This window comes from Oncorhynchus tshawytscha, linkage group LG04 (genome assembly GCF_018296145.1).
Source record: "Oncorhynchus tshawytscha isolate Ot180627B linkage group LG04, Otsh_v2.0, whole genome shotgun sequence".
In the NCBI taxonomy this organism is placed as follows: domain Eukaryota; kingdom Metazoa; phylum Chordata; class Actinopteri; order Salmoniformes; family Salmonidae; genus Oncorhynchus; species Oncorhynchus tshawytscha.
The window spans coordinates 27,669,817-27,694,720 of NC_056432.1; the positions used below are offsets into that span (position 1 = coordinate 27,669,817).

General features: G+C 44.0%; 2 protein-coding genes across 14 annotated transcripts in view; one reads left to right on the plus strand and one right to left on the minus strand.

The window, feature by feature from the left end:
• LOC112248460 (indoleamine 2,3-dioxygenase 2) lies at positions 1–17,855 on the minus strand. 12 transcript variants are annotated; one of them, XM_042320546.1, is made up of 12 exons: positions 17,716–17,855; positions 17,444–17,530; positions 12,573–12,670; positions 11,920–12,015; positions 8,702–8,821; positions 3,659–3,777; positions 3,531–3,545; positions 3,248–3,347; positions 2,886–3,003; positions 2,737–2,788; positions 2,183–2,331; positions 1–1,975 (listed from the first exon to the last, which is right to left on the minus strand). In XM_042320546.1, exons 2-12 carry the CDS (start codon positions 17,487–17,489, stop codon positions 1,551–1,553), a joined length of 1,338 nt encoding a protein of 445 aa, XP_042176480.1. In that variant the 5' UTR covers positions 17,490–17,530; positions 17,716–17,855; the 3' UTR covers positions 1–1,550. The 12 variants fall into 12 exon arrangements, with proteins under 12 accessions (XP_042176480.1, XP_042176481.1, XP_042176488.1 ...); XM_042320547.1 differs by having other exon boundaries at positions 17,709–17,762; XM_042320554.1 differs by lacking the exon at positions 11,920–12,015 and having other exon boundaries at positions 8,641–8,821; positions 17,709–17,762.
• LOC112248459 (rho-related BTB domain-containing protein 2) overlaps positions 16,045–24,904 on the plus strand; it is a 14,921-nt gene continuing 6,061 nt past the window's right edge. The window contains exons 1-7 of one of the 2 annotated variants that reach the window (XM_024417496.2): positions 16,045–16,315; positions 16,399–16,523; positions 21,555–21,756; positions 22,967–23,070; positions 23,179–23,364; positions 23,607–24,550; positions 24,634–24,752. In XM_024417496.2, the coding sequence (XP_024273264.1) occupies positions 16,459–16,523; positions 21,555–21,756; positions 22,967–23,070; positions 23,179–23,364; positions 23,607–24,550; positions 24,634–24,752 (1,620 nt within the window). In that variant the 5' untranslated portion in view covers positions 16,045–16,315; positions 16,399–16,458. Of the gene's footprint in view, positions 16,524–21,554; positions 21,757–22,966; positions 23,071–23,178; positions 23,365–23,606; positions 24,551–24,633; positions 24,753–24,904 lie in introns of both variants that reach the window. The other variant, XM_042320544.1, reaches the window with a different exon arrangement.

Sequence of the window (24,904 nt, forward strand, 5' to 3'; positions counted from 1 at the left end):
TGAAATTCCAGGTTGTTTAATACAGTGCAATACAATCATTGACAGCAATATTACTAAATTTACATTATCTTATGGAGGTTTGACAGCTGTTACAGGACCTTGTACCAATACTACAGAATGAGGACAGAGACCAATAAATCCCCCAGCTCTAGGTTGATTTCCATGGCCATAGGTTAAGGTGGGGTTTCACCATGTAGTTTTTCCATTGTGATCGCAAATGTTTTATAACAACATAGGCAATACAATGGACTCACCTTGAATTAACAACATATGAAAGAATAAAGGGTGTGCATATGTTTTTGTGTGTGTTTGTATATCACGTCCCCCGAAAAAGCTCCACTGAACCCTCTCCCACGTGACAGACAGGCCTAACAGGCCCGGACACACAATGAACAGATCCTTAGAGATGGCCAGTGTTTACTGGAGGGTTGTCAGGGACTCCTCCACGCTGAGGTAATAAGGAAGGGATTATTTGCTTTGGCTGCAGAAGAGGGCTCTAATCAGATCACTGCGACATGTGAGTGCAGTATTTTATTTCTCGCCACCCAATTCTCTCCCTCCCTTCTTATTCTCTACTCTACTCTCCTGTATGTCTGTCTGTCTGACCGTCCCTCCCTTCCTGTCATGTTTACTACTCAGTTTCTCCGATTGTAAAAGAGGTATGTGTGAGTAAGTAAAGGAGCTCTTTCCTTCCCTGTTTGCTTGTTTAGTGAAAAATAACTAGTATACAGCCCATAAAAACATGGCTTTTGGGACAGATGCCTGATATCATTTTCCCCTCAATGACAATCTCTTGTTTTTGCATGTCCTCCCTATTCAGTATGTGGGAGAAGAGGGAGGGTAAGATAGATCAGTCACGTTTGTGGAATTGGATTTCCATGGCAGATTGACACACATCACCAGCTTTATCTGATGGTGCATGACAGTTATTGTAATGAAACGCCAATGGAGGCGAGCCAGGAAAGGTGAAGATAATGCCACGGCACACAGGCCATTCATGGCACAATCCAGCTCTTTATTTCTTTGGGTATTCCATGCTTTATCACTCCAGGAAGTGATAGCTGGGGCATGTGAGGGTTGTATGTGGGCAGGAGGAGCGCTGGTCTAGAGGAGTGAAGGAATATCTCTGGTAACTGATGGAGCTTCACTCCACTGCATTGTGTTCTGAAATAACTCCCTGATGGAGATAAGACACCTTTATATAGAGGACATACAATGGCAGTTTATATCTACTGTGCTAAAAATGTTAGTGCCCTACTTGGAAATAAATTGTATACACAATGACTACAGACATTAACAATAAGCCCGTTTTTCCTGAACACTTTATGTCTCATGGCATGTCTCTGATGGAATTTGGTGTGATGCTTTCGTCCGTCCCATTATCGTCAAACAGAAGATGAAAACATAAGGCTATTTAATCAATTCTAGAATAATACTTAAACATAACAAAATGTAGAAAAAGTCAAGGCGTCTGACCCTCATGCAGGAATTGGGGATTGTGGTATGAGCACAGTCGGTCTGGACTAGTCATCCGATACATATTTTACATTCTATTTTAGATTAAAGACGTCCCGTGTGCGATCCCTTACAGTCTTTAGGAAGCTCATGATGCCCGAGCCGCCAGTGCCCTTCTCCTCCAGTGCCGTGGGCGCCCTGCTGACAGTCTCCTCCTGGGAAATGTTCCCCTGGTTTCGGAGCTGTCGGGCACGGGCAGCAGGCACAATGATGAAGCGGCTGACCACGTTGATGTGGTAGCTGCGGAGGGCAAGCAGCTTGGTCACACAGAGCTGGAAGGCTGCGGTTAACGGCTCACAGGCCTGCTGCTGGACAAAGCCTCGCAGGGAGGGCTGCAGAGAGATGTCCTGGATCAGACGCTTGTGGGAAGGGGGCATGTAGTTCCTCATACGGGTCAGAAAGGCACCTGTACATGTAGATAGCACATTCACCCTCACGGGAAATGACATCTTTAGGATACCTAAGTACAAAAGATATGTCTATGTAGACTAACAAGGGACGTGTTACAACAACGTGTTACAACAACGTGTTACAACTCTTTGTGGTGAACATTTCCTTATTACATAAGAAAAGGCCCGTTAAAAAGTATCTCTGCATAACATTGATGGATTTTTGTGCGGTAATATTTTTTGTACGCACTGACTCTTCTGGACCTTTGCTTTCTTACCACTCATTGCTTCATGTTTGACACCCAGCAGCTCATCAAAGCAGTGCAGCAGACTGCTCTGGGCAGCACTCCCACCAGAATACTCCATAGGCTCTGCCTGGACGCCCTCATACACCAACCCAGCTGGCATGGAGGAGTTGTCTTTCCACCTGACCAACATACACACAGGTATATAACACAATGAGTATACAAAAACGTTAATAACACCTGTTCTTTCCATGACAGACTGACCAGGTGAATTCAGGTGAAAGCTCTGATCCCTCACTGATGTCACGTGTTAAATCCACTTCAATCAGTGTAGATGAAGGGGAGGTGACAGGTTAAAGAAGGATATCTAAGCCTTGAGACAAATGAGACATGGATTGTGTATGTGTGACATTCAGAGGATGAATGGGCAAGACAAAAGATGTAAGTGCCTTTGAACAGGGTATCGTATTAGGTGCCAGGCACACTGGTTTGTGTCAAGAACTGAAATGCTGCTGGGTTTTTCACACTCAACAGTTTTTAAAAAACTCATTTTATATCGTCTAGGCCTAGGGGTATTCAGTACCTACCCAGACAGATAGATCCTCATAATGCCATAGAAGACTTCTGGTTTGACATACACTGGAACAACATAAGAGACATCTACATGCTGAGAATGCAGGTGAACTGGACTGAATGTCAATGCAGTAAAAAATCTAATCTGTTTCAGCTGTAGTACCATGCATCAGTTTAAGTGCATCTGTCATGCCCTGTATGGCCTGGCTGAATTCCTCTAGTGCTCTGGTTACAGTCTCAGCATCATCGCACTGGACCCCATTAATAACCAAAGGAATACTCTGAAACACAACAAAGCATCACAAATCAACATAACACTATGGATATTATCTGCTCAGCTATGTGAGCTACTGTAGTATTTTTTATTTGTGTGTCTTGTCTATTTTGTCTTTACTAGTCACAACTAAAAGACCTCTGTTTCCTCTGACGGTTTCATGCCTGTCCTTCTCAGAATGTGCAATACATGTGTGAGCAACTGGACATGTGATTATACAGCTCTTTGTGTGTTTCAGGAGAGGCCTCCACCTTAATGGCTGGCACTGCAGCCAGCTCCACTAGCAGAGTGACCATGAAGAACCCTCTCACACTGTCCCCACCAGGTAGCGTGACAAGCAGTTCCAAGTTCCTGGGAAAGCGATGAAAACAACAACTATCACCAAGGCCACAATGACAGCTGGTAAGAAGTCAAAGTTCCAGCAAACATTTTATGAGATTTACAAATTGTATTAGCTAACAAGCAAAGACTATTGGAATGTGTGGAATCTACCAAGACAGCTTGTTGGAATCAGTTATTTAAGGCGATACTTACTCCATGTCAAACAGTCTGGTATGGAAGATGAGGTGGTGACATGAAAAATAAACACATTTTCCTTAAATATCACTGACAGACAAAAATAGAATTGTGTAACAGGAGACTGTTGAGTATTCTAATCTTACCCCTGTGGATCCCTCTTCCTCCAGTTAGCCAGTACTGCGTCTGCATGGGTAAGGATGGGAGGAAGTCCTAGGCGCTGAGACACCTCACAGTATGGAATGGCCAGGTTGCGGGGAAGCATCTTATGGTAGATAAGAGTTCATATCAGAGGGACTTGCTGTTATATAACAGCTGATACTCAGTGTATTGCATGATGACTGGGGTTACGTTTACAGATAGCCAATGTACATACAGTAAGTCCCTAATGTGCATGGATCTAGTAATGATTTGTTGCTATTCGTATCCCTGGTACCATCTCCAATTCGCACAGATCCACAGATGACGCAATCTCTGTTGCACTCCACACTGCCCTTTCCCATCTGTACAAAAGGAACACCTATGTGAGAATGCTGTTCATTGACTACAGCTCAGCATTCAACAACATAGTGCCCTCCAAGCTCATCACTAAGCTAAGGACCCTGGGACGGGATCCTAGACTTCCTCACAGACCACTTCCAGGTGGTGAGGGTAGGCAACAACAAATCTGCCACGCTGACCATTAACACGGGGGCCCCTCTGGGGGCGTGCTCAGTCCACTCCTGTTCTCCCTGTTCACCCACGTCTGCGTGGCCACGCACGACTCCAACATAATCATTAAGTTTGCCAACAACACAACGGTGGTTGTGTTGTGATTCCAACAAGCTGATTCCAACAAGCTGTCTTTGTAGATTCCACACACACACACACGACTCCAACACCATCATTAAGTTTGCCGATGACACAACAGTGGTAGGCCTGATCACAGACAACGATGAGACAGCCTATAGGGAGGAGGTCAGAGACCTGACCATGTGGTGCAAGGACAACAACCTCTCCCTCAACGTGATCAAGACAAAGGAGATGATTGTGGACTACAGGAAAATGAGGACCGAGCACACACCCATTCTCATCGATGCGGTTGCAGTGGAGCAGATTGAAAGCTTCAAGTTCCTTGGCGTCCACATCACCAACAAACTAACATGGTCCAATCACACCAAGACGATCATGAAGACTGCGGCGGCAGGGTAGCCTAGTGGTTAGAGCATTGGACTAGTAACCGGAAGGTTGCAAGTTCAAACCCTCGAGCTAAAAAGGTACAAATCTGTCGTTCTGCCCCTGAATAGGCAGTTAACCCACTGTTCCTAGGCCGTCATTGAAAATAAGAATTTGTTCTTAACTGACTTGGTTAAATAAAGGTAAAATTTTAAAAAATTAAAACATTTTTAAAAAAAGAGGGCATGACAAAACACAGCTGCACAATCGAGAGCATCCTGACTGGTTGCATCACTGCCTGGTATGGCAACTGCTCGACATCCGACCGCAAGGCACTACAGAGGGTAGTGCGTACAGCCCAGTACATCACCGGGGCCAAGCTTCCTGCCATCCAGGGCCTCTAGACCAGGCGGTGTCAGAGGGAGGCCCTAAAAATTGTGAAAGACTCCAGCCACCCTTGTCACTTGTCACAGACTGTTCTCTCTGCTCCTGCACAGTAAGCGGTACCGGAGTGCCAAGACTAGGTCCAAGAGGCTTCTAAACATCTTCTACCCCAAAGCCGTAAGACTCCTGAACATCTAATCAAATGGCTACCCAGACTATTTGCATTGCCCCCCTTCTACACCGCTGCTACTCTCTGTTATTATCTATGCAGTCACTTAAATAACTTTACCTACATGTACATTACCTCAACACCGGTGCCCCCGCACATTGACTCTGTACCGGTACCCCCTGTATTTAGCCCTGCTATTGTTATTTACTGCCACACTTGAATTATTTGTTATTCTTATCTCGTACTTTTTATTGGGGGGGGGGGTATTTACTTAAAACTGCATTGTTGGTTAAGGGCTTGTAAGTAAACATTTCACTGTAAAGTCTACACCGGTTGTATTCAGCGCTTGTGACAAATACAATTTGATTTGATTTTGTAGGCCTGATCACTGACGACGATGAGACAGCCTATAGGGAGGAGGTCAGAGACCTGGCAGTGTGGTGCCAGGACAACATCATCTCCCTCAATGTCAGCAAGATAAAGGAGCTTATCGAGGCCTACAGGAAACGGAAGGCCGAACACGACCCTCTTTACATCGACGGGGCTGTAGTAGAGCGGGTCGAGAGATTCAAGTTCCTCGGTGTCCACATCACTAAGGACCAATCATGGTCCAAATACACCAACAGTCGTGAAGAGGGTATGACAATGCCTCTTCCCCCCTCAGGAGACTGAAAAGATTTGGCATTGTTCCTCAGATCCTCAAAATGTTCTACAGCTGCACCATTGAGAGCATCTCGACTGGCTGCATCACCCCTTTGTATGGCAACTGCTTGGCATCTGACCGCAAGGCGCTACAGAGGGTAGTGCGTACGGCCCAGTACATCACTGGGGCCAAACTCCCTGCTATCCAGGACCTCTGTACTAGGAGGTACCGGAGTGCCAAGTCTGTAACCAAATGGCACCTGAACAGCTTCTACGCCCAGCGTCTACCCAGACTATTTACATTGACTCCCTTTGTTATTTATTCCTTTACCGTTTGCACTGCCTTCCTTGCACATGCTCTATGCACACTCACTAGACTCTACCCATACACTCTTTCCACACACACACACTCACTAGACTCTACCCACACACCCTATACACACACACTCACTAGACTCTACCGAGACACTCACACACAATACATACGCTCACACACACACACACACAAAACATTCTCACTAGACTCTACCCACACACTCACTAGACTCTGCCCCCCCACACACACACATACGCACTCACTAGAATACCCACACACTCACACATACAACACACATTAACTAGACTCTACCAACACCCTCACACATACTACACTGACACTCCAACTCACACACACACACGCTCACACACATAAAACACACACACACAAACGTATGCATATTGATGCCACACACACTCACACTAGAAAGTGTAGACACACTTTCACATATGCTGCTGCTACTGTTGATTATACAGTGCATTCAGAAAGTATTCAGACCCCTTTACTTTTTCCACATTTTGTTACTTTACAGCCTTATTATGAAATTGATTAAATTGTACACCATAATGAAAAAGCAAAAACTCTTTTCAGAAATTTTTGCAAATGTATATTTGAAAAAAGAATGGAAATATCACATTTAAATAAATATTCAGACCCTTTACTCATCACTTTGTTGAACCACATTTGGCAGTGATTACAGCCTCGAGTCTTCTTGGGTATGACGCTACAAGCTTGGCACATCTGTATTTGGGGAGTTTCTCCCATTATTCTCTGCAGATGCTCTCAAGCTCTGTCAGGTTGGATGGGGAGCGTCGCTTCACAGCTATTTACAGGTCTGTCTAGAGATGTTTGATAGGATTCAAGTCCGGGATCTGGCTGGGTACCTCAAGGACATTCAGAGACTTGTCCCGAAGATACTCCGTTGTCTTGGCTGTGAGTTTAGGGTCGTTGTCCTGTTGGAAGGTAAACCTTCGCCCCAGTCTGAGGTGCTGAGCACTCTGGATCAGGTTTTTATCAAGGATCTCTCTGTACTTTCCTCCGTTCATCTTTCCTTCGAGCCTGACTAGTCTTACAGTCCCTGTGGCTGAAAAACATCCCCACAGCATGATGCTACCACCTTCATGCTTCACCGTAGGGATGGTGCCAGGTTTCCTCCAGATGTGCCCCTTGGCATTCAGGTCAAAGAGTTCAATCTTGGTTTGATCAGACCAGAGAATCTTGTTTCTCAAGGTCAGAGTCCTTTAGGTGCCTTTTGGCCAACTCCAAGTGGGCTGTCAGGTGCCTTTTACTGAGGAGTGGCTTCCGTCTGGCCAATCTACCATAAAGGCCCGATTGGTGGACTGTTGCATGAGATGGGAGAACCTTCCAGAAGGACAACCATCTCCACAGTGGAACTCTGGAGCTCTGTCAGAGTGACCATTGGGTTTTTGGTCACCTTCCTGACCGAGGCCCTTCTCCCCTGATTGCTCAGTTTGGCCCGGCGGCCAGCTCTGGGAAGAGTCTTGGTGGTTCCAAACTTCTTCCATTTAAGAATGATGGAGGCCACTGTGTTCTTGGGGACTTTCAATGCTGCAGAAATGTTTTGGTATCCTTCCCCAGATCTGCGCCTCAACACAATCCTGTCTCGGAGCTCTAAAGACAATTCCTTCAACCTCATGGCTTGGTGTTTTCTCTGACATGCGCTGTCAACTGTGGGACCTTATATAAACAGGTGTGTGCCTTTCCAAATCTTGTCCAATCAATTGAATTTACCACCAGTGAACTACAATCAAGTTGTAGAAACATCTCAAGGATGATCAATGGAAACAGGATGCACCTGAGCTCAATTTCAAGTCTCATAGCAAAGGGTCTGAATATTTATGTAAATAGGTATTTCTGTTTTTTATTTTTAATACATTTGCAAAAGTTTCTAAAAACCTGTTTTCGCTTTGTCATTATGTGGTATTGTGTGTAGATTGAGAATATATTTTTTCATGTAATCAATTTTAGAATAAGGCTGCAACGTAGCAAAAAGTGTAAGAAGGAAAGGGGTCTGAATACTTTCCGAATATACTGTATGTCCTTATTGCCTAGTCACTATGACCCTACCCATATGTACATACTGCATTACATCAACTACCTCATTCCCCTGCACATTGACTTGGTACTGGCACTCCTTGTATAGAGCCTCGATATTGTTATGTATTGTGTTACTATTTCCTTTTTTATTTAGCAAATATTTGTCTTACTTTTTAACTCTGCACTGTTGGGAATGGGCTCGAGTAAACATTTCACTGTAAAGTCTACACCGGTTGCATTTGGTGCATGTGACCTAGAAACATTTATTTTATTTGATGATTTGATCTCAAACCTGAAGGTGCCAAAGTGGCTGGATATTTTGACCTTGGATTTATAGTCAGAAAATATGATCAGCAATTTTTTTCACCTGCTGTGATTTTAGAAGAAAATAATCTAACGGTTACATGTGTCTCTCTTCCCTCTCCAGGTCCAGAATATTCATAATAAGAAGGGTTGGTGGAAAACCTTGACTGTGTCATCCTCCCCCTCCTGCCACACGTAACCCATGGTCATCACACTCAGGGCCAAGTGGGCCAGACGCAGCTCTCTGTGGCTCTCCAGGAGTTGGGTGTTCAGCAGGGGCATCTGAGGGAGTAAGTATAAAAATGGAGCTGACACTACAGTTTATCACGTACAAATGTTAGTCATTATTAATACACTATGCTTGGAATATTACACATTACCCAGTTACTTTGTTAGATATTTGAATGCTTCAGGCTATGTAATGAATCAATGAAATTAATGAATGAATCTTCATCATCCGGAGGCTGCATTCATTGTAGCTGGGGATTTTAACAAGGCTAATCTGAAAACAAGACTCCCTAAATTTTATCAGCATATCGATTGCGCAACCAGGGGTGGAAAGACCCTGGATCATTGTTACTCTAACTTCCGCGACGCATATAAGGCCCTGCCCCGCCCCCCTTTCGGAAAAGCTGACCACGACTCCATTTTGTTGATCCCTGCCTACAGACAGAAACTAAAACAAGAAGCTCCCACGCTGAGGTCTGTCCAACGCTGGTCCGACCAAGCTGACTCCACACTCCAAGACTGCTTCCATCACGTGGACTGGGAGATGTTTCGTATTGCGTCAGACAACAACATTGACGAATACGCTGATACGGTGTGCGAGTTCATTAGAACGTGCGTTGAAGATGTCGTTCCCATAGCAACGATTAAAACATTCCCTAACCAGAAACCGTGGATTGATGGCAGCATTCGTGTGAAACTGAAGGCACGAACCACTGCTTTTAATCAGGGCAAGGTGTCTGGTAACATGACTGAATACAAACAGTGCAGCTATTCCCTCCGCAAGGCTATCAAACAAGCTAAGCGCCAGTACAGAGACAAAGTAGAATCTCAATTCAACGGCTCAGACACAAGAGGTATGTGGCAGGGTCTACAGTCAATCACGGACTACAGGAAGAAACCCAGCCCAGTCACGGACCAGGATGTCTTGCTCCCAGGCAGCCTAAATAACTTTTTGCCCGCTTTGAGGACAATACAGTGCCACTGACACGGCCTGCAACGGAAACATGCGGTCTCTCCTTCACTGCAGCCGAAGTGAGTAAGACATTTAAACGTGTTAACCCTCGCAAGGCTGCAGGCCCAGACGGCATCCCCAGCCGTGCCCTCAGAGCATGCGCAGACCAGCTGGCCGGTGTGTTTACGGACATATTCAATCAATCCCTATACCAGTCTGCTGTTCCCACATGCTTCAAGAGGGCCACCATTGTTCCTGTTCCCAAGAAAGCTAAGGTAACTGAGCTAAACGACTACCGCCCCGTAGCACTCACATCCGTCATCATGAAGTGCTTTGAGAGACTAGTCAAGGACCATATCACCTCCACCCTACCTGACACCCTTGACCCACTCCAATTTGCTTACCGCCCAAATAGGTCCACAGACGATGCAATCTCAACCACACTGCACACTGCCCTAACCCATCTGGACAAGAGGAATACCTATGTGAGAATGCTGTTCATCGACTACAGCTCGGCATTCAACACCATAGTACCCTCCAAGCTCGTCATCAAGCTCGAGACCCTGGGTCTCGACCCCGCCCTGTGCAACTGGGTACTGGACTTCCTGACGGGCCGCCCCCAGGTGGTGAGGGTAGGCAACAACATCTCCTCCCCGCTGATCCTCAACACTGGGGCCCCACAAGGGTGCGTTCTGAGCCCTCTCCTGTACTCCCTGTTCACCCACGACTGCGTGGCCATGCACGCCTCCAACTCAATCATCAAGTTTGCGGACGACACAAGTGGTAGGCTTGATTACCAACAACGAGGGGACGGCCTACAGGGAGGAGGTGAGGGCCCTCGGAGTGTGGTGTCAGGAAAATAACCTCACACTCAACGTCAACAAAACTAAGGAGATGATTGTGGACTTCAGGAAACAGCAGAGGGAACACCCCCCCATCCACATCGATGGAACAGTAGTGGAGAGGGTAGCAAGTTTTAAGTTCCTCGGCATACACATCACAGACAAACTGAATTGGTCCACTCACACAGACAGCATCGTGAGGAAGGCGCAGCAGCGCCTCTTCAACCTCAGGAGGCTGAAGAAATTCGGCTTGTCACCAAAAGCACTCACAAACTTCTACAGATGCACAATCGAGAGCATCCTGGCGGGCTGTATCACCGCCTGGTATGGCAACTGCACCGCCCTCAACCGTAAGGCTCTCCAGAGGGTAGTGAGGTCTGCACAACGCATCACCGGGGGCAAACTACCTGCCCTCCAGGACACCTACACCACCCGATGCTACATGAAGGCGATAAAGATCATCAAGGACATCAACCACCCGAGCCACTGCCTGTTCACCCCGCTGCCATCCAGAAGGCGAGGTCAGTACAGGTGCATCAAAGCTGGGACCGAGAGACTGAAAAACAGCTTCTATCTCAAGGCCATCAGACTGTTAAACAGCCACCACTAACATTGAGTGGCTACTGCCAACACACTGTCAATGACACTGACTCTACTCCAGCCACTTTAATCATGGGAATTGATGGGAAATGATGTAAATATATCACTAGCCACTTTAAACAATGCTACCTTATACAATGTTACTTACCCTACATTGTTCATCTCATATGCATACGTTGATACTGTACTCTATATCATCGACTGCATCCTTATGTAATACATGTATCACTAGCCACTTTAACTATACCACTTGGTTTACATACTTATCTCATATGTATATACTGTACTCGATATCATCTACTGTATCTTGCCTATGCTGCTCTGTACCATCACTCATTCATATATCCTTATGTACATATTCTTTATCCCCTTACACTGTGTATGACAGTATTTTTTTTTTTTTTGGAATTGTTAGTTAGATTACTTGCTCGTTATTACTGCATTGTCGGAACTAGAAGCACAAGCATTTCGCTACACTCGCATTAACATCTGCTAACCATGTGTATGTGACAAATAAAATTTGATTTGATTTGATTTGATCATCAAACCAGATGTATCTTTTGTCATCATCTCTTCACACATGAAGTCACACATTGTTATTAACAGTGTGGAACTGTCACCAAAAGCTGTTGAACTTATAAATCTATTTAATTTCCACTGTTTAATGTCTTCCAAACCAGGTGGTAGAATTCCATTCCCCCTATTTCACCCCTTGTTACTTACTGATCAGCTGAGTTTTACAGTATAGACAGCTTTACCTTGAGAATGTGGGAGCGCAGCATGTGAGAGTAAATGAGCTCTGTAACATGCTGGGCAATGTCCATCCAGGGCTGGTAGTATGGCGGCAACTCTGCCTTTAGGGTATTGAGTCATATTGAAAAGTGTCAAGTTATTGTCCTGGATTGGAATGCTCTCATCTGCACTCCAAATTCAAACGCCAATGCAGTCTAGAGCAGGGCTCTCCAACCCTGTTCCTGGAGAGCTACAGTCCTGTAGGTTCACTCCAACCCTAATCTAGCCAGCTGATTCTAATGATTACAGTAGCTGGTTGATATGCAGAATCAGATTAGTAACAACTGGAGTTGTAGTGAAAAACCTACAGATGGATAGCTCTCCAGGAACACGGTTGGAGAGACAAAAAATTCCAATACCAAACTACCTACACAAAAAAAAAACACAGCTTGATTTGGGGTCTCAGGAAAATGAATGTCACTGTGTGAGGCTAAGAAAGTTATAACCTGCCAAACACATATCAAAATTAATCAATGCTACTTACTTTACACTTACTTTCAATCAACAAACAAAAACAAATGACTATAAGCAGCAGCAGCAGACCTAATGAGATTCAGCAAATACCAACTATTGACTGACACCAATTACAAATGCAATTGGTATCCATTGAAATACCTACCAGGGGTGCAGGAAGGATGAAGCCAAATTCCTCAGAGACATGGTAGGGGTCCAAAGAGAAAGGCTTCTGTGAGTCTGTGATAGTAGTGGCCATGGGGGCTGAAAGAGCACAGTTTGAATGATCTGGTAAGTATGCTAAGTTAGAGTCCAGCCAGACCTCAAACTGTATGGACCCCAGCACAGAGTTCACTTGTAAACCGTGTCAACAAAAATCTGCTTACACAACTTTTCTCTTTGCCTGTAGTCACACTATTGCACATGGTCTCATATCATTATGTGTTAGTAGTTCTAGGGTCGAGACATGCTTTTGGCCTTGTGATCTAGTTTGACCTGTACTGGTATCAATCTATAAACATGTCTATGCGAGAAATGTTATGTTCAATCAATATCGCATTCTGATTACCAGTGATGTCAAAATAGTAGCTTACGTGAAGAAAATAGTAATGCAGCAGCCTCATCTAGTGGAATATATAACACATTACAATGGTTAGAATAACATGGTGGACACATTTTGGTACTTATTCACATATGTCAATTAACATATGCAATGTCTCAATGTCTCATTGTCTCAAGCAATGTCTTGATTAGGGTTACTGTAGCCAAAAACACACATGTTTATGAAAGTCAATAACTAATTAGTCCTTCCCAAAGGGGGTTACTGTTAACAATAGCTGTTTACTGTAAAATGAGAGAGTGTGCACCGATATGGGTGCGATGCAGCCCCTGGCTCATTATTGTTATCTAAAAACATTGTGTCTGGGCAATTTTGCAATCTATAGAAAATACATTACTAACTGTCATTACACAATTATACCATTTTGGTGTAACCAGTAGGCCTACTCTGGATTTTCTTTCCACACCAGGACATTTAACACTGTGGAAAATTACTGCTCTGGGTAAGTTTATAGAACGTTCAACTCTAATGGTAAAATGTAATTTAATCTTCCTGTTCTCTCAACAAAGTTAAAATATACCAAAACATGTGACTGTGTGAGAGAGAGAGAGAGATGTACTGAGCAAATGTCAAATTGGCTTTTTACCAAATTACCGTACAACAGACCATGTATTCACCCTGCACACCCTAATTGACAACCAAACAAACCAAAACAAAGGCAAAGTCTTCTCATGCTTTGTTGATTTCAAAAAAGCCTTGACTCAATTTGGCATGAGGGTCTGCTATACAAACTGATGGAAAGTGGTGTTGGGGGTAAAACATACGACATTATAAAATCCATGTACACAAACAAGTGTGCGGTTAAAATTGGCAAAAAACACAAATTTCTTCACACAGGGTCGTGGGGTTAGATAGGGATGCAGCTTAAGCCCCACCCTCTTCAACATATATATCAACGAATTGGCGCGGGCACTAGAAAAGTCTGCAGCACCCGGCCTCACCCTACTAGAATCCGAAGTCAAATGTTGTTTGCTGATGATCTGGTGCTTCTGTCACCAACCAAGGATGGCCTACAGCAGCACCTAGATCTTATGCACAGATTCTGTCAGACCTGGGCCCTGACAGTAAATCTCAGTAAGACCAAAATAATGGTGTTCCAAAAAAGGTCCAGTCACCAGGACCACAAATACAAATTCCATCTAGACACCGTTGCCCTAGAGCACACACAAAACTATACATACCTTGGCCTAAACATCAGCGCCACAGGTAACTTCCACAAAGCTGTGAACGATCTGAGAGACAAGGCAAGAAGGGCATTCTATGCCATCAAAAGGAACATAAATTTCAACATACCAATTAGGATTTGGCTAAAAATACTTGAATCAGTCATAGAGCCCATTGCCCTTTATGGTTGTGAGGTCTGGGGTCCGCTCACCAACCAAGACTTCACAAAATGGGACAAACACCAAATTGAGACTCTGCATGCAGAATTCTGCAAAAATATCCTCCGTGTACAACGTAGAACACCAAATAATGCATGCAGAGCAGAATTAGGCCGATACCCACTAATTATCAAAATCCAGAAAAGAGCCGTTAAATTCTATAACCACCTAAAAGGAAGCGATTCCCAAACCTTCCACAACAAAGCCATCACCTACAGAGAGATGAACCTGGAGAAGAGTCCCCTAAGCAAGCTGGTCCTGGGGCTCTGTTCACAAACAAAAACACACCCTACAGAGCCCCAGGACAGCAGCACAATTAGACCCAACCAAATCATGAGAAAACAAAAAGATAATTACTTGACACATTTGAAAGAATTAACAAAAAAAACAGAGCAAACTAGAATGCTATTTGGCCCTACACAGAGAGTACACAGCGGCAGAATACCTGACCACTGTGACTGACCCAAAATTAAGGAAAGCTTTGACTATGTACAGACTCAGTGAGCATAGCCTTGCTATTGAGAAAGGCTGCCGTAGGCAGACATGGCTCTCAAGAGAAGACAGGCTATGTGCACACTGCCCACAAAATGAGGTGGAAACTGAGCTGCACTTCCTAACCTCCTGCCCAATGTATGACCATATTAGAGAAACATATTTCCCTCAGATTACACAGATCCACGAAGAATTCGAAAACAAATCCAATTTAGAAAAACTCCCATATCTACTGGGTGAAAGTCCACAGTGTGCCATCACAGCAGCAAGATTTGTGACCTGTTGCCACAAGAAAAGGGCAACCAGTGAAGAACACACACCATTGTAAATACAACCCATATTTATTTTCTCTTGTGTCCTTTACCATTTGTACATTGTTAAAACACTGTATATATAATATGACATTTGTAATGTCTTTATTGTTTTGAAACTTCTGTATGTGTAATGTTTACTGTTAATTTTTATTGTTTATTTCACTTTATATATTATCTACCTCACTTGCTTTGGCAATGTTAACACATGTTTCCCATGCCAATAAAGCCCCTTGAATTGAATTGAGAGAGAGACAGAGAGAGAGACAGAGAGAGAGACAGAGAGAGAGACAGGCAAAAAGGAAAGGTAGGGGGTGACAGCATGCCTCACAGAGAGAGAAAGAGAGGGGGGGGCAAAAGAGGAAAGGGGGGGGTGGAATATTGAAAGTGGAAGGATGAGTGACCATTCTTTCTTAAACAAACTAAGGTGCAGTGTTTGGCCAGCCCATAAGAGAACAGGTAAGAAGCTTAAAATAATTTTCAAACAGTATTTATGATGCCTGTGGGTGTTTAAAATGTTTTAACGTGTGTACAATCTTGTTTATAAAGGCTATGCTTTGAGTTAGGTTAGAACTTTGCCAAATGACACATGGTTAAATTGACCTATAGTCATGCAAATATTTTATTTATATTTGGAAGGTTTTATGTTTTGTGAACAGAATACTTGAGGGGAAAAAAACAACCCCATTGAGTGATGGCAGTCATGGCAACTTTAAAGTCCACTCAGATCACATCCCATTATGTTTGCAATAGCCTTCCTTTTTTAAGAGATATATATAGTTTATTGCTTATCTCAGACATAATATTTGGAGTTTAGACATTAACCGTAATAATGATCTGTACAGTAGCCGAGCTGAGACTAAATGTCTTTACAGTAGAATCTGAACCAGAAGATACAGCAGCTAAATAGCCTACGTTTGGATTGAATGGGATTTACGGGAGATTTGCAGTGGAACGCTGTTTTATAATGAATGGGGTTTTTATTGGTGCGCGTGCTTCTATAATAAATTACGTAGGTGACTGGAGCTGGTTCTTTGACGCGGCGTGGCCTGCGGTTGACGGTGAAGACGGACTCATGTAGACCACAAGTGTCCTCAGGCACACGGTGATGATAACCTTATTATTTTTACCAAGTATACTTTTCTGGTGACTTAATCCCCTATATTTAATATATTTAATTCCCTATAGTTATCCTTGCTGCGAAAATGACGTTCAGCCCAGGCTATGGTAGAGTGCTAGCCGCATCGGATGGAGCCCTCTTCTTCTCAGTCTCAAACATCGGTCAATCCGATGCACCATTTCCTTATGTTGAGGTAAGGAGACATTTTGGCCAAATGCGCAACGGGATAGGCTTTTGGGTTAGTAACCTATAATAGCCTATACTAATCTAACATTTTGGCATGCACCTCAATAACATAAAATGGCACAAGGAAGGAACCTCTGGGTGTTACGTAACGGTGGCGCTGAATGACCAGTGACTCGGCTTGATGGAAATGGCTTTTGTAGCAAGCTGGGTGAATGTTATTAGCTAAACCCTTTATAATTTGCTTACCTGCACGTATGGTCAGTTCTTGGAGCGGATATAGCCTCTAGTATAGTTATATTATAAAGCGGCTATCATATGGTCTGTATGGCTAAGTTATCTAATTAATGGAATCCTCTGAAATAATGAGTTTTTTAGGCTATGATATATCAAACGTACTAGTTATGTCAGTCTAATTTGCATCTAAAGCTGCCTAACTAAAAGGGTCCATAGGCTCATGAGAATCCATACGTCCATAATATAACGAAATAACTATGGAATTCTTCTTTGCACACAAGGTAGCGCTAGACATGTTGTATAGGCTATTCTATGACAGACAGGATTTGGTTGCATCACCTCGGCATTAGCCAGAGGTCTGAACTGCAGCTGAAGTACCTCGGTTGAGTTCTTGCTAAATTATGATTGATGACATGGCTATTTGTTAAAACCTCTTGGGGATAGTGAGACTCTAGCGTCTCAAGTGGCCAATTGCCCCTGGAAATGCAGAAGCCAATTTCAAATAAAATGTTATAAAACTCAAACTTTCATTAAATCACACATGCAGGATACTCAATTAAAGCTACACTCGTTGTGAATCCAGCCAACATGTCAGATTTTAAAAATGCTTTTCAGCAAAAGCATGAGAAGCTATTATCTGATAGCATGCACCCATCTGAACCAGTAAACAAAAGAACAAGCGTAATGCATTACCTTTGACAAGCTTCTTTGTTGGCACTCCAATATTTCCCATAAACATCACAATTGGTCCTTTTTTTCAATTAATAAAGCAGGTTTGATCTGGAAAAAAAACAGCTTGTCAAAACACAATGTCACTACAAAATATTTCAAAAGTTAATAAACTTTGACAAAATATTTCAAACTACTTTTGTAATACAACTTTAGGTATTTTTAAGCATTAATAATCGATCAAATTGTAGACGGGGCAATCTGTATTCAATAGAGCAAGTAAACAAACCATGCACCTTTTTTCCTCTTGCGTAACTCTCAACAGTGTAACGTTGTTCCAGGATGTGCCTCTTCTTGTTGCACCAATGATTAACTTCAACCCAATTCCAAAGACTGGTGACATCATGTGAAAGTCATAGGAACTGTAAAATGGTCGCTATCAAATATCCCTTGGCAAAGACAACTGAGGGAACGTAAAAATGTAAAAAATCTGAACAGTTTTTCCTCAGGGTTTTGCCTGCTACATAAGTTCTTTTATAGTCACAGACATGATTGAACCAATTTTAGAAACTTCAGAGTGTTTTCTATCCACACCAACTAATCATATGCATATAATGTATTCCTGGCATGAGTAGCAGGAAGTTGAAATTGTGCACGCTATTTATCCAAAAGTGAAAATGCTGCCCCCTATCCTTAAGAAGTTTTAAGCACAGACTGTTGCCAAATAGTCAACATTACCAACGAGAGAAAATGGCATTGAGGAGTAGGTTGGCAATCCACCACAGAATTCAGCTTCTGCCGCCTTCCAAGTTCGCAGCCTTCTTCCATTCACAAACATAATATTGAAGCTATTTTTAATGAATTGGCGTGCTGCAGATAGACCTGCAATGTAGTTAGTAGGCTAATAGCCCTATATTGGAACCCACAGAGACCAAGCATAACCAGCCAACGGTACAGCCATGCAGAGTGGACACTCGAATTTCGTCGAAACACAATGTCATCATGTTTCGCGCCCTCATTGTCAAAGACGGTGGAGACATTGTTGCAACTCATAGTTGCGGAGGTTGTCTGGGTATTGGGAATGGACATTTTATTAACGAGTTAAGATACGGCGGTGTAGTAGCTGGCCAGATATGCTATTACATTTTTTCCTCATGGTCCAGTCTGGCTCATGTCTGGCCACATTGTTTACATTTTTGCGAGTGGCTGTCAGTCTACTTTGTAAAGGTCATTCAGTTGCCATACACCTGTTACAGTAGGGTAAGGTATGACACAGAAGCAAGAAGCAAATCTGGTTCCCTTGGAAACTGGATAACGAGATCAGCAACCACTATTTTTCTAGACGTGGATAGGTGTCCGTCTGTCTGTCAACTAATTATGTTCACCACAATTTTCTTGGATCCTAGACTGATCTATGGTTCGATTTTTTTTGGGGGGGGGGCTTGCTAAGATTGCCAAGGAGGGGTTCTTGATCAAATAACGCTTAGATGATTGAATGTATAAATTCATCAAGAGACAGATGTCAGTGTGAGTATTTTTGTCCAAAAGAACGCTGTTGTTTGACATTGCCAGGCCTATTGGTAAGACCATGGCTGAATTTATTGAAAAATGTGTTTTGGTTGCAAGTGCTCTATAGAGAACTGTGATTTCAGCTGCATCCTTGCATAATGGGACTCCCCGTGGTCTGTTTAATTTGATCAAAGATGTATCTCATCGGGTAATAATGTGAATCATGTTATATTTTGTTATGTTGAAAGTGGCTTATGTTGGAGAGAGATTGTGATCCTATAACACATTGTTCTGGGAAATGGAATGTCCTCTCCTTTCAGTATAACTTAGTATGTAAGTCTGCATAAAACACAGGGAAACACAAAATGACTAGACACAGATACTGCCTGAGTATAACCCAGATGCTAGACAAATTAAGTTAGCAGAGTCTGTGCTTATTTTTAGGAACACATCCTACTTCACTTCCAGAACTCTGAAATCCCCAGCGTGTCTCTTGAAATGAAAGAGTAAGGAACGTCAGGGACCTTCCGAATTGGCACAGGCACTCAGCCACATCACTGGGGCCGAGCTCCCTGCCATCCAGGACCTCTATACCAGAAGGTGTCTGAGGAAGGCCATAAAAATGTTCAAAGACTACAGCCACCCAAGTCATAGACTGTTTTCTCTGCTACCGAATGGAGAGCGGTAGCCCCAAGCCATAAGACTGCTAAATAGACTTAAATAGACTGCTAAATAGTATCTGCACTAACTTTTTTGACTCATCACATATGCTGCTGCTACTGTTTATTATCTGTCACTATATTCCTAGTTATATGCACATATCTACAGTGCCTTGCGAAAGTATTCGCCCCCCTTGAACTTTGCGACCTTTTGCCACATTTCAGGCTTCAAACATAAAGATATAAAACTGTATTTTTTTGTGAAGAATCAACAACAAGTGGGACACAATCATGAAGTGGAACGACATTTATTGGATATTTCAAACTTTTTTAACAAATCAAAAACTGAAAAATTGGGTGTGCAAAATTATTCAGCTCCTTTACTTTCAGTGCAGCAAACTCTCTCCAGAAGTTCAGTGAGGATCTCTGAATGATCCAATGTTGACCTAAATGACTAATGATGATAAATACAATCCACCTGTGTGTAATCAAGTCTCCGTATAAATGCACCTGCACTGTGATAGTCTCAGAGGTCCGTTAAAAGCGCAGAGAGTATCATGAAGAACAAGGAACACACCAGGCAGGTCCGAGATACTGTGTTGTGAAGAAGTTTAAAGCCGGATTTGGATACAAAAAGATTTCCCAAGCTTTAAACATCCCAAGGAGCACTGTGCAAGCGATAATATTGAAATGGAAGGAGTATCAGACCACTGCAAATCTACCAAGACCTGGCCGTCCCTCTAAACTTTCAGCTCATACAAGGAGAAGACTGATCAGAGATGCAGCCAAGAGGCCCATGATCACTCTGGATGAACTGCAGAGATCTACAGCTGAGGTGGGAGACTCTGTCCATAGGACAACAATCAGTCGTATATTGCACAAATCTGGCCTTTATGGAAGAGTGGCAAGAAGAAAGCCATTTCTTAAAGATATCCATAAAAAGTGTTGTTTAAAGTTTGCCACAAGCCACCTGGGAGACACACCAAACATGTGGAAGAAGGTGCTCTGGTCAGATGAAACCATAATTGAACTTTTTGGCAACAATGCAAAACGTTATGTTTGGCGTAAAAGCAACACAGCTCATCACCCTGACCACACCATCCCCACTGTCAAACATGGTGGTGGCACCATCATGGTTTGGGCCTACTTTTCTTCAGCAGGGACAGGGAAGATGGTTAAAATTGATGGGAAGATGGATGGAGCCAAATACAGGACCATTCTGGAAGAAAACCTGATGGAGTCTGCAAAAGACCTGAGACTGGGACGGAGATTTGTCTTCCAACAAGACAATGATCCAAAACAAAGCAAAATCTACAATGGAATGGTTCAAAAATGAACCTATCCAGGTGTTAGAATGGCCAAGTCAAAGTCCAGACCTGAATCCAATCGAGAATCTGTGGAAAGAACTGAAAACTGCTGTTCACAAATGCTCTCCATCCAACCTCACTGAGCTCGAGCTGTTTTGCAAGGAGGAATGGGAAAAAATTTCAGTCTCTTGATGTGCAAAACTGACAGACATACCCCAAGCGACTTACAGCTGTAATCGCAGCAAAAGGTGGCGCTAAAAAGTATTAACTTAAGGGGGCCGAATACTTTCGCATGGCACTGTACCTCAATTACCTCGTACCCCTGCACATCAACTCGGTACTGGTACCGCGTGTATCATTGTGTATCTATTATTATGTGTTTTATTACGTGTTCTGTTATTTCTCTATTTTCTTTCTCTCTGCATTGTTGGGAAGGGCCCGTAAGTAAGCATCTCACTGTTAGTCTACACCTGTTGTTTACAAAGTATGTGACAAATAAAATGTGATTTGATTGCAGTATTGATACCTGATGGGGTCAGAGGGGTTTTGATGAGGTGAAATGTTTTTAACAAGCTCCTCAGTACCTCTGTGATATTTGATATCTCCAGTTGATTATCCCTTTGGAATTTGATCAAACTCTGCTTTCCTCTGCCCTGACAGGCCCCAGTTGATGGATTCTGACATGGACTATGAGAGGCCAAATGTTGAGACTATCAAGTGTGTGGTGGTAGGGGACAACGCTGTTGGGAAGACCCGCCTTATCTGTGCCCGGGCCTGTAATGCCACACTCACTCAGTACCAATTGCTTGCCACACATGTACCCACTGTCTGGGCCATAGACCAGTACAGAGTTTGCCAGGAGGTGAGTGGTTGTAACGGTTTTGACTTGAGGTTATTATTTATAGGGGTGCCAGGTAGGTTGTGCCTACCAGAGAAAACATTAGTTTCTCCTTTTGGTTTGGGAGGGAACGAGTCCCATCTGGTCTGTCAAGTCTACACCAATACAAAAGGACTTATGTAAAAGTCAGGATGGAAATAAACTTTTCATAAACCCTTAACATTGGAAAGAACTTCCAAAACAACTATATTCTTTTGCGTGGGTTGTATTAACAACATCAATGATTACACACACATATAATAATATAACATAATGAGTTCTGGTTCCTCCAGAAATGTCCTGTACCTCGGGCCTAAAAAGAGTCCAGCCTGGTAAAGGAGTTCAGTGAACTCAAGTGACTTTTGTCACGCAATGTTTGTCTGTTCATTCCGTGTAGCGTAAACCCAGTATTAAACATACACTTTAAAGTTCTGTGGTAAAATAATTGTATCAACTCTTACTAAGTCCTCAACTACAACTAACTACATATAATCACAGTATACATCACATCAAAACAAATGAAATACCGTATACAAAAAGGTGGTGGTCAGTCAGACAATCCAATCCGCCAATAGATCTCCAGCGGAGAAAGGCCACGAAGAACGGAGAGGTGTAGTCCACGGACGCAAAGAGTGGATCCGATCCTGGGTAAATTCTATTAGGCTACAAAACACACGTTTAACGGCAACAAAACAAACGGAATAGAGAAGCTTCGGAACTGAGGGTTGAACACATCCTCATTCACGTCTCCATCACAACCCCACTTTTGCACAGCTGATGCTGGCTATTTAATTGGGAATTAAAGGGAAAGCGCCCTTTGGAAGGAGCTGCACTGAGACGGTTCAGAATAATTCAGGGCCGTCACATGGTGGAGTTCTCTGGTTTTGACTGTTAATTAATGAAAAGCATTATTTGTTTGTCGGTTTTCTCTATTTGTGGCTATGTTTTTTGTAATGGACTGCATGGGGTTTGAAATGAACTGTTTGGTCCACCAGCAACTTGACGGTGAAGGAAAACAATACTGAAATCTTCTGTTTTAAGTGCTACAGTTGGGTAAACCGTTGTTGCACATTAACAAACCTGCAAGACAATGTATATCTTGGGCTTAGCACATTAGGCTGGTGGGCAGGTGTTAGTTTCACACTTTGTAGTTGTTGGTAATATCCATGCATATGATAGATGTCTCTCTGGTCAGGTTCTGGAGCGATCTAGGGATGTGGTGGATGACGTCAGTGTGTCGCTGCGGCTCTGGGACACGTTCGGGGACCATCACAAGGACCGACGCTTTGCGTATGGAAGGTGAGATCAGCTGACCTTGTTTACTCATGCAAGTCATGGTACTGGTGCAGAGTAAAGTAAGTGGACCTTTCCTGTCTGTCCCTTCCATAACCCCACTCGTCATTGCAGGTCGGATGTGGTGGTTCTGTGTTTCTCCATCGCCAACCCCAACTCCTTGTACCATGTGAAGACCATGTGGTACCCTGAGATCAAACACTTCTGCCCCCGGGCTCCAGTCATCCTGGTGGGCTGCCAGCTGGACCTGCGCTACGCTGACCTGGAGGCAGTCAACCGGGCACGACGACCACTAGCAAGGTGCCCTACAACTCCTAAGTCAATCTAAAACAGTGCTTTTCATCTCAAGTTAAAGTTGATAGCCTGTGATTGATAGATTCACTGTGTCATCATTAGAAATGTAGGTACCACTTTGTACTAAGATTTGTAAACAATATACAATGTTATTCATCCTCATGCTGCTCTGAATCATGTTCATTTAGTCTGTAAACTCACTTAACCGTTGGCCTCTTTTTGGCCTCATTTATGGTCATATCTTCCAGACCCATTAAATACAATGAGATTCTGCCTCCAGAGAGGGGCCGTGAGGTGGCCAAAGAGCTGGGAGTGCCGTACTATGAGACCAGCGTTGTGGCTCAGTTTGGAGTAAAGGACGTATTTGATAACGCCATCCGGGCCGCCCTAATCTCACGACGTCACCTGCAGTTCTGGAAGTCACACCTGCGCAACGTGCAGCGGTCCCTCCTCCAGGCCCCCTTCCTGCCTCCCAAACCCCCACCACCCATCATCACTGTGCCACCTCCCCCCACCACCACTGAGGAGCATCCTGTCCGTCTTCTAGAGGACCCCCTGTGTTCCGATGTCATCCTGGTCCTACAGGAGAAGCAGAGAATCTTCGCCCACAAGATCTACTTGGCCACGTCCTCCTCCAAGTTCTATGACCTCTTCGTCCTGGACGCCCGGTCTGAGGAGACCGAGCGGCCCCCTCGCGCCACCGCTCTGTCTGGCCGTGAGATGCTGATGCGTGCTGCCAGCTTCGATGTATGTGAGAGCCCTGACGAAGGTGACAGGGCCAACCTGCGGGCCTGCACCAGTGACGGCACCCTGAGGGACTCTGAAGGGGGCCGGAGGGGCAGACTGCTGTCTACCTGGAGCAGGGCTTTTGTCAGCATCCAGGAGGAGCTGGTGGATGACCCAGTGACCTACAGCCCCAGGCCTATGACCGTGGTGCACATGGACCAGTCCATGCAACTGGGGCCCTTCCGCGCTGTGCTGCGCTACCTGTACACTGGTCAGCTGGACGAGCACGAGAAGGAGCTAATGCACATCGCACACATTGCTGAGCTGCTGGAGGTCTTTGACCTGCGCATGATGGTGGCCAATATCCTTAACAACGAGTCCTTCATGAACCAGGAAATCACCAAAGCCTTTCATGTACGGCGCACCAACAGAGTCAAAGAGTGCCTGGCCAAAGGCACCTTTTCTGGTGAGCGCACACCATAATACTGAGGGATTTTGTACACTCTGTGTTTCTCCTTGGATGCAGTATGATTTCTCTTTGTGTTCCAGATGTAGTGTTCAAGCTGGATGATGGAACGATCATGGCCCATAAGCCCCTGCTCATCTCCAGCTGTGACTGGATGGCAGCTATGTTTGGGGGGCCCTTTGTGGAGAGCTGCACCAAAGAAGTAAGTCAATTCTTTACACCCTCTCACTGGAGTTAGAGAGTGTGCCACTATATTACATTTTTGTGCACAATATCAAGACCTCCTGCAAGTCACCTGAATAACCAGCCTGAATAACTAACCTAAATAACCAAACACACAAGATCACAGTAGAA

Coding starts and splice junctions, on each gene's coding strand:
- LOC112248460 (XM_042320545.1), bottom strand. CDS start 13,081: ATGTGTCCACCATGTTATTCTAACCATTGTAATGTGTTATATATTCCA. Junction 3,778..8,701: donor GGGAGGATGACACAGTCAAG/GTTTTCCACCAA, acceptor ATCTACCATAAG/ATGCTTCCCCGCAACCTGGC. Junction 1,976..2,182: donor CAAACATGAAGCAATGAGTG/GTAAGAAAGCAA, acceptor TTTTGTACTTAG/GTATCCTAAAGATGTCATTT.